This window comes from Crinia signifera, chromosome 1 (genome assembly GCF_055691185.1).
Source record: "Crinia signifera chromosome 1, ASM5569118v1, whole genome shotgun sequence".
Classification (NCBI taxonomy): domain Eukaryota; kingdom Metazoa; phylum Chordata; class Amphibia; order Anura; family Myobatrachidae; genus Crinia; species Crinia signifera.
Window position 1 is genome coordinate 312,556,959 of NC_139217.1, and position 13,779 is coordinate 312,570,737.

Genomic DNA, 13,779 nt, shown 5'->3' on the forward strand with positions numbered 1-13,779 from the left:
CCGCTGCACTGGTCCCCCTCATGCATATGTAATGAGGGGGACCAGTGTGCAGTGAATATCTAATGAGAGGCTCCCCGCCCAGCTGGCGTAATGTCAGGGGTTAACATGCTTTTTTCCATGAGTTTACATGCTCTGCCCGGAGTTACATGCTCTGCCAGGGGTTAACATTCTCTGTCAGGGGTTAACATGCCCATTGCCATGGGGTTAACCTGCTCTGTCGGGGATACATGCTCTGGCAGGGGTTACATGCTTTGACAGGGGTTAACATGCTTGTTGCCATGGAGTTACAGTAGATGCTATGTCAGGGGTTACATGCTGACTTGGATCTCAGCCCCAGCAGCATGCAGGGAGGCAGCAGACACAGAGCACCCAGCCACCAAATTTAAAAAAAACTGTGCATGTACGTCCAGACCCGGGCCCCCCTGACAGGCCTGGGCCTGGGTAAACTGTACCTTCTCCCCCCCCCCCCCCCTCTCTGTGGCCCTGTACATGGTAAGCAAGTCTGACTTAAGCTGGGTACACACTAGATGACATTTTAAACGAATCTGCAGATAGCAACCATTTGTTAAAACGTATTGTTAAAATCAGGCAGTGTGTATGCACTATGGGCCTAATTGAACATGGATCACTAATTTTAGAAACCATGGCATTTTCTGGATATGTTTGTGAAAATGCAGGCATGCAATGGTGTTTTTGGGGTGAGTCTCTGAAGTCAACAATGACCATTTCCAACCAGTTTCTTTAGCAGATTAGTGGAAGCCTTAAGGTGGCCATACACATGAAGATTTATCTGCAGATCTGTCTGGTTGGAACAAAATCCTGGTTATGGATGAGAGCAAATGACAGTTGACCATTTGCTTGGAAATGCTGGAAAACTGCCAAACGGTCACTCATCCATAACCAATGTTTTTGTTCCAACCAGCCAGATCTGAAGATAAATCTTACTAGTGTATGGGCACCTTTAGACTTAGGGCACTATTTAATTCCTTTGGTGTCTGGCTGCGAGGGGGGATTGTATGGCAAGAATGGCTTTTTTGGTGAGGAAAGCCATCCTCGCCATTCAACCCCCTTGCCGGCCGCTCGCCGTATGCAACATTCCCGTAGACGGTGAGGTTCGCCGCAAATGCAGCGAACCTGCTGCATATAGTGGCACACTTCACCGTTTTAATGGGCACACTCGCCGTTTCCACCTCGCTGAAAAGAACCGGAAAGGTGGAAACAGCGAGTGAAGGGGGGCAGTCGAATACTGACGGCGAGCTCGCCTTAAGAGCATTGAATATACCCCTTAATAAGATGGAAAAATCTCTTAGATGTTTTGGTTTTTGCAAATATTTGAGATGCATTTGCAATTTTGCAATGGGCGCTTATTCTTTCTTCCTGGGCGGCAACTTTTTGATCTCTAATTAGCAATCCATGCTGATTTAACCTTATATTGTTCGTACAGAAGCTTTAGTAAATTCAAGGGAAATTAAGAGAAATATTGTATCACTTCACTGGTAATTGCGGCATTTTAGCACCACCCCCTATGCAAGTACATGCTGTTCGCATGCTGCACGCAAGGTTTAATGTCACAAACGGTTCAGCTCCACCCCATCACCACCCACCTGAATCTCCTCTCTGAGCTTCTCCAGGATGCACACTTTGACAAACTATGACTGTGTGTCATGTAGGTAATTAGGTTATGTGGTGGTTTTGGAATTTGATAAGCTTCCCAGAAGAGGAATGCTAGAAGGTTTGGAGCAAATAATAAGTCATGTTTATGGGAGAGCATTCCACAGAGTGGGTGTATCCTGAAAGAAGTCCTGTTGGGAGCAAGTTATGAATGTGGACGGGAGACACAGATCTTATGCAAAGCTCCTTACATCCAACTGCATCTGTAATTATACTAAATGATAAAAAGTTAATGCTACGCATCACCACTATAGGGAATTTCAAGTGTTATGCACTCCGGCGGCACTGACATTATTGTTATGCTGTTCCCACATTTTGACAAGCTAGTAACTAGATTATTAATAAAGAGAGGAGCTGTCCCCTACGAATGCAGGTGTGGCGAATGGTGGAGAGGGGGATTGCGCATCGGGGGTGCAGGCGTTCGACCGGGCAGTGTTTAGAAAACAAGTCTGAATCAGGCGCCCTGTGTTCCTAGTACCACAATACATGGAAACAGCAGAGTCCTAGAAATGACTTAATGTACTAAAAAATACCTTTGTGCAAGTTTGACTGTATCTCAAGTCTATTTTTCTCTCTACTAAACATGGAGAACTTTGGGTTTCAGATTCTAATATTATATCTGTGATCTTCACCATTCACTCCATCACTAGATATGCCTTCCCTTTCTGACAGGATTGCACACAATCTGAAAAGAATTACCAATATGATCTGCTCTTTCAAATAAATAGATTTACTAGAAATATGTTGTTTTTTTATGTTGTCTAGCAACTGTTATGTTTTTTTGTAAGTGATGTATTAATAGAGTCACACAGCTGTGTAATGTACTACCTACCCACAAAGTAAAGACTAGCCAGGCACGGCACATTTACCTTCTAGGTGTCTTTGTTTACTTTAAGAAATGTATCTAAAGAAATAAAAATAAAAAACTGCATCCACCCTAAGTAACATGCTAAATCACACATCAATGATGACTGGATAAGATATTTCTGTATGTATTAAGGACAAACAAAATGGTATTCTAGTATAGAAAACAGAATGGGTCTGATTCTAATGGGTGCAATGAGTGCAGTGCATACATGCCTCTGGGTCCAGAGGGCCCTACACTACACACACTGAACCCATGTTTTATTACTTAGCTTTCCGGAGTCCTGTATTAGAGCTGCAACCAAAGTGGAAAAAAAAATGGCCGCCATGCATGTGCAGTAGGTATTATGAGACTAGTTTGTGTGCAGTAGGCTCTGGCACAGTGCTTGTCAACTGCCCCTTGAAGAGGAGGGGGCCCACTCGGGGTCTGCACACAGGTCCTGCACTGGTAAAATGCCACTGGTTGGAAATAAAGCAAAAAAAAGAAATACATCTATCCTCAATACACCACAACGTGGGAGATCCCTGAGGCAAATGAGATGACTGGACCTGTGCAACTCCTCTAGCCCCTTGCTACTAGGACACACTAGGAGACTCTTTTACTTAATTTGTTATGCAACACTTGTATGTCTGTGTGTGACTGAGTCTGTATAAGAAGCCCAATGTTAATTGACATGGAAAAAAGCTGCGGCTGCTACATTGCAGATTCAGTAACTCAGTCACACATAGATATACAAGTGTTATAAAGCAAATTAATCAGAACAGTTTCCTGGTGCATCCTAGTCACATCATTTTGCACATTTTTGGCAAAAAAAGGCTTAAGAAAGACGCTAGCAGAGTCTCATGGAACCTGAAGCTACAAGATGGGCTGTTTGTCACAACAGCAGTAATGATGTATGAGGGCACAACTGTAACTTGACCTTTTGTCAAACTAGTGTATATACAACTAAAGTAGGGTGGCCAATCCCGGGAACGGGATCGGCGGCATCCCGGGATTTGGCCCAAAAAACACCGGGATTAGCTGTGCGTGCATAAATCTAATGCCGGGCAGCGTATGAGCACCCGCTCAGATGCTGCCCTGGTGTTTCCGTTCCCAGGACTGCAGCCTGGAGCAGGTATGGGCAGTGCTGACCTCTGACCGTCACGCTGCGCAGGCCGCACCACTCATATCCGCTCCTGAGTCAATGACCGCACACCGAGTCCTGCAGCTTCGGCGGCCCACCTTCTGCCTCTGTACCCACCAGCTCTGCACCCCCCGGCTCTGCTATCTGCCTGCTGCTGAGGCTCTGCTATCCGCCCGCTGCTGAGGCACCGCTGCTATCTGCTTGCCCACTCATGTAAGTAAATGAGCAGGGTGGGCGGAGTGGGGAAGGGTGCCCTCGCTCACCGTGTGTGTACCGCATAGAGATGTCAATCCCGGAATCCCGGGATTGAGCATTTTTCAATCCCGATTCCCGGGATTGAAAAAATGTGCCGGGATTGGCATTCCTAAATTAAAGATTCATGTGTATACTTAATGGATGGATGGCCTCAGTGTCAAAAAGTAAACTGAGATGCTTTTTGCTATCCACAGGGCAGCAATAAATTATTAAGGGAGTTACAAAATGAATTATTTCTCTTTAGTCACCTCCTAATGACGGAAGAGAGCTGCTGTCTGACCACTGGTACCTACCCTTGGGAGGCATATTCTGCCACCTGAGGGTACAGTGCACTTTCTTCTATAAGGAGTCCATCAGTGATGATGACTTCTGCTAGCCTGCTGTTAGCACATACTCTAGCTGAAAACCACAACCCTGCTATAAATCTATGGCAGGAATGTCAGGATACATTTCATAAACACTAACATTTATTCTTGGCATAGTGATAATAATTTGTATCCGATATATACTCTCCAGTGCATGTCCCATTGGGCTTAGGCCCAGTAAGCATCCTGCAATATAAGTAACAGGTAATATTTGTAGTGAAAAACAAGAAATGTCACAGAGAAGCTGAAAAACCTGTATGACCACTATAACTGCCAGATAAGCCATTTGAAACTAAGCATTTGTGAAAATGAGTATACAGTATGTGCATAATATTCAGTTCAGCGTATGCTTGCTGCTTAGCAGTATAAATGGCATCAAAAACTGTATATCAGATATTTATTGTGTGGGTCCAATAAAAAGCACTAAAGCAACATATTAAGAATGGCTGCATGTAGCTCACTACTGTCCAAACAAGTTCCACAAAGTGACATGAATCCACAGTGTATCTCACTTATACAGTACGTGCATGAACTTCACATCAGTAAGATATGTCTGGTGAGGAACATTCACGTAAACAACAGGTGACCCAGAAAACTGCAATGCAAACTCTGGTGCCTATATTTTGTATAAACAAAATGCTAACCTCTTTCTTTATTTTGTTCTCCACAGCCTGTATCCGATGATCCATCTCCTCCTCCAGCTCACTTAACTGCATTGCTGCTTTGTCCTGTGCTCTGTAATTTACAATGACAACAAATCAACGAATACTGCAAAATTCTTACCTAAAACAATGGTAGCACAAACAAATGGATTTTTCTCCAATTTATGATGTGTCGCACCTAGTTGTGTGGGACTGCCTAGCATGTTATAATGAGGGAAACTGCTAAGTCACAGCATTTAACTGTAGCTAGATTAACTGAGAAGTTTCTTATTTATATCATATTTCTCCAAATGTATAACCCAGAGTATTGATGGGGCAACTCAGGTTGAAGTTTGATGGGAAAGAGTCAAAACAACCTGGGTTGCGTTACCCGGGAAACCGTCCCAGTAGTCTGCTGTGTGAATGGTGAGAATTGTGTCATCTGACCATTGCCACACTATAAGCATATGGAGAGCTGGGTAATTGGCAAATGGAGAAGATGTCATATTCATGCGCTGGCAAAGGAAAGACCCGGCAATAGTGTGAATGGGTTTCAAACTGCTCTGACAAGGCTTGAAACATTCAATTACCCAGGTTTTTGGTGGAAAGGGGTATAAATGTAGGTAAGCCATAGTAATGCACCTAACACGGCACCCAAAAACAAATTACACAGTTATCATGCCGACTGACACACTGGAAATAAACTTATGTTGCTGGCACAGACTGAACGCAAGTTACAGTATCAGCATTGGTACAATCAGTCACAATTCTGCTGAGCCAGCATTTCTCCTACACACTCATCAAGCTCTCAGAACAGCGTCCATTTCTCAATCAGGCCCTTGGTCTTTGTGCAATTGCCAAACTGTAGTTTAGTATCACACATTCAGTGACAGTGGAAATGCAACCTAGATGCATAAAACATGCAATCATCAGTAGTTGATCAAAGTTAAGTAAACTTGGTTTACTTAACTTTGTTTTGTGCAAATTTAATTTATTAGACAAAAGCTTGCAGTAATAGATCCAGTCATTATTTGTAAAAGAATGCCAGAATTGGGTACAAAATCAGGCCAGTAGGTGGCAGAATACCAACAATGGGATCCCAAGGCCAGAAAATTAAACCGATTGCGGTAAATTTCGTTAACCTACCCCTAATCCTAACCCTAACTCACCCCTTTCACAGCCTAACCCCCTCTCTAATACCTAACCCAAGGCCACTACTGGAAATCACATATTTTGCTGCTGTATGTCTTCCAGACTGTGATCCCACCAATGGCCATACAAAATATATATCGATACACTTACCCAAAAATATAAAGGCGCAATTTCCCCCCATGTGCATGCAGTGATCATATAGGTTCCTTTGCTCAGGAAACATGTGGTTTAATGGGCTTTCTCCCAGTGCTTAAATAACCCGTAAAGTGTCTATATATTAGGTTATCTCTTGTACAGCCATGGCCAAATGTTTTGACAATGACACAAGAATTGGTTTTTGCTCCCTTAGATTTAATGATGGCAATTTGAATATACAGGAGAATATCATTAAAAGTGAGTCCTTCTTTACCATGATAATAACTCAATCCCCAAAACAGCATTTCCAAAGCATTCCAGCCACAAAAGGACCAGCTGACATCATGTCAGTGATTCTCTCCTTATCACAGGTGACAGTGTTGATCAGGACAAGGCTGGAGATCACTTTGTCATGATGACTGAGTTAGAACAGTGGTTCTCAAACTCGGTCCTCAGGACCCCAAACAGTTCACATTTTCCAGGTCATCCAACAGGTGCACTCATTACTGACTGACACATTTTTAAAGATCCACAGGTGAAGCTAATTATTTCACTTGTAATTCTGTGTGGAGACCTGCAAAACATGCACTGTTGGGGTCCTGAGGATTAACTTTGAGAACATGTGAGTTAGAATAGCAGACTATAAGCTTTAAAAGAAGGGTGGTGTTTAAAATCATTGTTCTTCCTCTGTTAGCTATGGTTACATCCAAGGAAAATATCCTAAAGCTGATTCAGCTGAGGAACCAGGGCACCACCAGTGCAGAGCATGCTCAGGAATGGCAACAGGCAGGTGTGAGTGCATATGCACGCACAGTGAGGCAAAGACTTTTGGAGGAAGGCCTGTTGTTAAGAAGGGCAACAGAGAAGCAAAATCTCTCCAGGAAAAACATCAAAGGGACAGACTGATATTCTGCAAAAGGTACAGGGATGGGACTGGCTGAAGACTGGGGTAAAGTCATTTTCTTTAATGAATTCCCTTTTAAATTGTTGGGTGCATCTGGAAAAACACTTGTCCGGAGAACGAAAGGTGAGCGCTACAGGTGTGATGTCAAAAGTGAAGCATCCTCAGACCATTCATTATTCGAGGTTGCTTCTCAGCCAAGAAAGTGTGCTCACTCAGACTTTTGCTTAGGAATACAGTCATGAAAAAAAAATCATCCAAAGAACAGTTTGGAAACGAACAATGCCTTTTCCAGCATTATAAAGCACCTTGCCATAAGGTAAAAGTGGGTCAGGAAACAAACACCAAAATTTTAGGTCCATGGCCTGAAAATGCCCCAGACCTTAATCCCACTGAGAACTTGTGGTCAATCCTCAAGAGGCGGGTGGAGAAAAATATACCCACATATTCTGACAATTTCCAAGCATTGATTAGGCAAGAATTGGCGGCCATCAGTCAGTGGCTCAGAAGTTGATTGACAGCGTGCCATGGCGAATTGCAAAAGGTCTAGTTGAAAAAAGGTCAATACTGCAAATATTGACTCTTTGCATAAACTTAATGTAATTGTCAATAAAAGCCTTTGACACGTATGAAATGCTTGTATTTTTAATTCCGTATACCATATTAAAATCTGACAAAAAGGTCTAAACACTAAAGCAGACTATGTGAAAACCAATATATGTGTCATTCTCAAAACTTTTGGCCATGGCTGTATATTTCACTGGTTGTGGTGTACAGTGTACAATCAAAGACAAAGTGTTTCTCATATTAATAACTTAATGACTTTCAAAGCGCTTCATGACCAGAGCCTAAGGTACTTGAAGCAACTTCTGATTCCTTATAGTCCCTCTCGATTACTGCGATATGTAGATGATGGACTATTAACAATATCTATAATCTGCCTGAACTCATCTGGGGTTAGAGCTTTCAGCTTTGTGGCTCCGACTCTATGAACTCTCTTCCCCATGTAGTGCGAGAGGCTCCCACTGTAGAATACTACAAAGATAGATTCAAGATATTCCTGTTCTCTCAAGCATTTTACAGATGGAGCAGCCAGCAGCCAGCCTGCTACATCGCCACATCTCCTGTGCTGGTTCAGGCTGGTGGATAGCAGCTCCATTTGACAGGGACGCTCAAGCATCTCACACACTCAAGCGTCCCCATCAGCAAGGTGGCGGGGAGCGGCTTCCCTGCCCATCTCCGCTTTAGGGAGACGGGCAGGGGATCAAGGGGAGTTGGGGACAAAGTGGAAGGAGGAGACGAGCTGGGTGGAGGGCTGCTACAACCTCCAACAGAACGGTGTCGTCAAGCATCTAGTGCAGGCGCGCCCCCTTCTGTCCTCTGGTGGCAGGTGGCGATTAGCAATAAAATAGCCAGGAGCAGCTCAAACGAGCGCTGCTCAATCTGTACTAATATCCACTGTTAAGCTTATTCTGTTTTGTGTGCTGTAAAGGTAAATGTACAGCAATTTGAGTCCTATTGGGAGAAAAGTGCTATATAAATAACATTATTATTATTATTATTATTATTATTATTAATGTGTAATAACATAAATAATAGAAATACACTACTATAATGTGATAATAGACAACTGGCTAATATTTACTAATAATATGGATCCAATATATCAATCTACATGAATGTTAAAATCACAAATAAATGAATAGATCTCTTTTCTAACGTTGAATGTGAGGTAGAGAGAGGGCTGGCATGTGCAGACATTCATACAATAATATTGCTGTGATTACATGATGAAAAGTAAATGGTTTGTGTGCTGTCACAATAATTTTCCAAATATGGGAATATAATGTAATATAAGGAACCGCACAAACATATAAACACCAATGTTACTGAGTATTTAATAAAAATGTAAAAAAAATTACCTTTTCACGGCAATAGCCAGATTTTCCATTTCTGTGCTCTGAAGCCTTATCTCCCGGACAAAGCTTCTGATAACATGTTCATATTGTTGGATTAATAGCGGTTCCACTATGGTGATGTTCTGGTAAAGAATGCTGGCTTGTTCTCTCCTGCAATGTGAATGGAACTATCAATAAGTGCCTTTTAATATTGAGGATGTATTAAGCCTGGCAAAGAGATAAAATGGAGATAAAGTGGAAGGTGCTAATGCACCAGCCAATCAGCTGTGTTTGAAATATGACAGTTGGGATTTGATTGGCTGGTGCGTTATCTCCTTCCACTTTATCTCCCGTTTATCTGGAGATATGTATTAGGTGAGTCTCACAAAATTGTGATGTTCTGTTCATCAGCAAAAATATACATTCGTTTTTTCAATCCTAGGTTACCTGATAGGCATATCTACAAAGTAAGACATTGTTGCATTGTAAAGACTACTTTGTCCTTATGGATACTGAAGACAAGTATTATTATGGGCAAGTCTTTAATTTATCAGTTTGCCCATTCGGGTTGTTTCCAGGCTTCCTTCTCTCAGCATAATTAATAATAATAATAATAATAATAATATAGAAAGTATGGGTGAGATATCCCAACTTTTGAGATTTTTAGTCAAAAAGCGGCTGAATTAGCAGGTTTTTCTGAAATCGAAAATGTAATAGGATGCGAATTGCGGTAAAAATTGCACTTTTTGCTGCAAAAATGGCACATTCTGACCTGATGATTTTTCGACACACTTCAATTCGCATCCAGATGTTTTCCCATTAAAAAGTATACAACTTGCAAATTTAATAGGATGTGATTATGGAAAAAATCGCAAAACAAACAGACCAGGTTCTGAAAGACGATTTTGACAGAACCATGCACAGACCAGTGCGATCTGTGCATGGTTATGTCCCAAAAAAATGTGTAAAAGTAAAATAAAAAGTATAACTAGCCCCTAGCTCAAAGAGCCGGTCCTGGTTTAAAAAAATCTGGAGGCTAACCAAATAGGGGTCCCCTCAATTTTTCAGCAGGTCCTTTAACTCTTTGAGTGGTGGGTTTTGCTGGGGCAGGACAAACCTACCAGGGCAGGTTTGTCCTGCCCCAGCAAAACCCACCACAAATAATTAGGAGCTCCACACAGGCGGCAGGCTCGGGGATGTTTTGCGGCGATTCGGGAGGACTAGGGTGCCTGAGTGCTCCCAAGTCCCCCCGAGCTGCCCCGAACATCCCCGAGCCTGCCGCCTACGTCACATGTCCGAAACGCGTTGGAGCAGGCTGCACTCACAGACTGGGAGATTTGGAGAAGGAGTGACCTCTCTGTGGACTGACGCTGTGGCTACCCAGGTCCTGAACATCTGTCACCGTCTATGCCCATTCAGAGAGCCTTTTACCTGGTTCTCCATCTTTTATGGTAAACTCCACCCCTTCTCCTCTCGACTGGATCTGTGTGTTTTATCATTGATTTGTTTCATTGTGTGTACATAATTAAAAGTGGTATTGCGCAATTGTTCTTCTCCTCTTTTCCTATGTGGGATATCCATTGTGGATGGAGTGTGTGCGGATTTGGAGTTTGAAAATGGTCCATGGTCCCTGACTCTTGCTATCTAATATTTGGAGAAGAGGATCGCCACAAAACCTTAATAGAATAGAATAGAATCAACTTTATTGGCCATGTGTGCTTGCGCACACTAGGAATTTTTTGTGGATATACAGTGCAGCATCAGCAGGGATGAAAAAGGGGGGGGGTGGGGGCATTACATACATTACATTGAGACATTACATGTGGGGAACGCAGCCCGCCGATCAGCACAGCGCCTAGGCAGCCATCCGCGGCGCAACTGGTCGCTGAAGTAGCTGAGGAAGGTAGCAATAACAGTATGAGCACAAACATTGCAATTAAAGCAGAGACAGTACAGTTATCACATAGGGGACACGGGGTTACATATGGCTGAGTGCACAGATCCTAGGCAGCCATTTGCGCCGCCAACTTGTATCTTCCTGGGGTGGTGGTGGTGGTGATGGTGGCGGGGGGAGGGGGCAGCAAGAGTCAGTGAGGCCGGGGGAGAGTCAGTCAGGAAGGGGGGTGGAGGGCTCGGGGGTCCTGCAGAGTTGCCCGGGGCTGGTGCGGCCTGTCTGGGGGGGATCCTGCCAGACTGATATGATGTGGAGACCTGCCCTGCCCCCAAACTGCCTTGTTCAGCCATATTCCCATCTTCTGATCCTGAAGTTGTTTCTGGGGGGGGGGGGTTTCCCCGGACAAATGTTCAGATGGTGCTGCCGGTGGTGTGTTGCTGCCAGGGGGGGAGAAGATGGTACTGCGGGTGGGGGGGCCACGCTGCCCGATGGTGCTGCTCGATGGTGCTGCTGGGGGGGGGCCCGCAGTGCTGCTTGATCGATGGTGCTGCAGGCGGGAGCACAGCTCTGTCCGCCTCTGGCGGGGTGCCTGCGCCGGCATCCTGCGCCGAGGGGACACTTCTCACCCTCTCCCGCCGCAGGTCACCTCCGACCGCCTCCTCCATTCTGATTCCAACGACCGCCTCCTCTTCTCTGCCCGCCGCTGCCGCCACGCTGCTCCGGAGGCCGGGGGTAATGGAGCCTCTCTGCCGCAGGTCACCTCCGACCGCCTCCTCCGCTCTCCACTGCTCTGCTCCCACCGGCCGCCTCCTCCTCTCTGCCCGCCGCTGCCGCCACGCTGCTCTGGAGGCCGGGGATGGTCGCACCACGTGGAGCTCCGATCTCCCATCCACGGAGCTCCACCATCCCCGGCCTCCAGAGCAGCGTGGCGGCAGCGAGGAGGCGGCCGGTGGGAGCAGAGCAGTGGAGAGCGGAGGAGGAGTCTATGGGAGGTGTGGTTGAATTATATCTGTGTGAGCGCTGATAGTGAGGACCGACCCCCGTTTGTATCCTTGGTGATACTCACCTGTTCCACGTTGTCCTACCGCCATCGGGGAAGGCGGTTGGGGATTGGACTTCACAGCCAGCAGCCACCATTTTTTTTTGTCTAGTTTGCGCAGAACTATTGTGTTCCGGTTGAGCTTTGTCACACGCCTACGTCACTGCTGCAAAATTAATGTTGACAGGCGGCTAGAGGCTGGGGGAGCGGCAGGGGTTAGAAGAGCTCCAGCGTATGATCGCCGGAGCACAGGTGATTGGGGGGGGGCTGGTGGATGTAACGGGGGGCTCAAGAGGTGGTGCGCCAGTGGTGCACACCTGGACACCACTGGCGCACACCTATTTCATATTTGTGGTATGCCCGGAAATTTTCCGGGATAGCCCGCTGCGGCAGCGCAGCTAAGCCCAGAAAATTTCTGGGCATACCACTCAGTCCCTGCATTCGTTGCAGGCTTGCTGGGACTTGCAGTTCCGCAACAATACACAACAATTTGTTCTATTTTTTACACAAACATCAGCCCTATGACCACCGCACAAGGGCACCGAGGACAGCCCCGGGCTTCAGCCTGGGCAGGTAAATTCTGGAGGGGGGACCTATTCATTGGAGGGGGTCCCCACTTCCCTAGCATCCCTGCCCAGGCTGACTGGTCAGGGGGTGAATGCTTTGGCTGGGGGGGACTTGTACAAAAAGTCTCCCCTGGCTGTGGTATTACCCTGCTGGCTGGGTGGGCCCTGCGCTGGTTCTTGAAATACAGGGGACCCTCACCTTTCCCCCATATTTTGGGAACCAGGACCGGCCCTTGAGCCTGGTGCTGGTTTTCAAAAATCAAGGGGACCCCTATTTAGTTTGCCCTGTGCTTTTTTGAAACCAGGACCAGCTCTTTGAGCTTGGGGCTAGTTATGCTCAGGAGGGGGTACCCCACTGGGTCTGAATAACCCCCATAGTTAGCCAGAATATGACTTGCCCATCTAACATTATGATCTAAACCACACAAAAAAAGAAAAGAGGTGACAACTGGAATTTATTAGTGGCAAATTGTTACTGTCAGCAATTTATCTAAATGTAAAAAGATTTCATCATACACAATCAAAATCTAATCCTATTGGATAATAAAAATTGCTAGACTGGCAAATTCCTTGCTTTTTTTTTTTTAATACACATTTGGTTTTATATTGTCTATAATGATGTTTGGCCTATTTACAAATTAGTATTTTGTATATGATATAAGAACAACATATTGACATATTTGCCTGATATTGCCAAATGCCTTGCTCAAAAACAATAAGAAAATTGCAAAAACTAAAAAAAAAAACTGGATTAATTTATTTTAACCCATAATCCAGTGGTTCCCAAACTGGGTTCCGTGGGGAACTTGCAGGTGTCCTTGGTTTGTAGTCCAGGATCAAGCCAAGTTATTAATGGTCAAAGTGATAGGTAAATCACATGCTGGAGGCTGCCACTCATACAATGTGGACAATCATAAACACAATAATTTCCCAAAATGTATCAACAAAAACCTAATCCAAAAGGTGCAATGGAAAAAATGCTGATACTCTATAGCAGGGGTCCACAAACTATTTTGCTCTGGGACCCCATCAGACAATAAAAATAATTACAGGACCCCAGCAAGTTATTGCAGAAGGTCATTAAATCACATGTGTGGTCAGCAGACAGCACATACATGGCAGCATTGTGGAGTCTAAAATAACAGACAATTCAACAGATTATTCAGACTCCTTGAATCACTGACTGAGATTAGAAAAGTCATCAGCCTGTTGCGACCCTATGCTGAGAGGGTCAGGACCCACATTTTGAGAACTGCTGCTCTATATAAGCTGTG

General features: G+C 44.8%; 1 protein-coding gene across 1 annotated transcript in view; it reads right to left on the minus strand.

Moving 5' to 3' along the window:
• The window catches only part of RASEF (RAS and EF-hand domain containing), a 103,268-nt gene that overhangs the window by 53,466 nt on the left and 36,023 nt on the right, over positions 1-13,779 (minus strand). The window contains exons 2-3 of the mRNA XM_083158336.1: positions 9,031-9,177; positions 4,924-5,014 (exon numbers count right to left, since the gene is read on the minus strand). Coding sequence (XP_083014462.1) covers positions 4,924-5,014; positions 9,031-9,177 — 238 coding nt within the window. The remainder of the gene's footprint in view (positions 1-4,923; positions 5,015-9,030; positions 9,178-13,779) is intronic.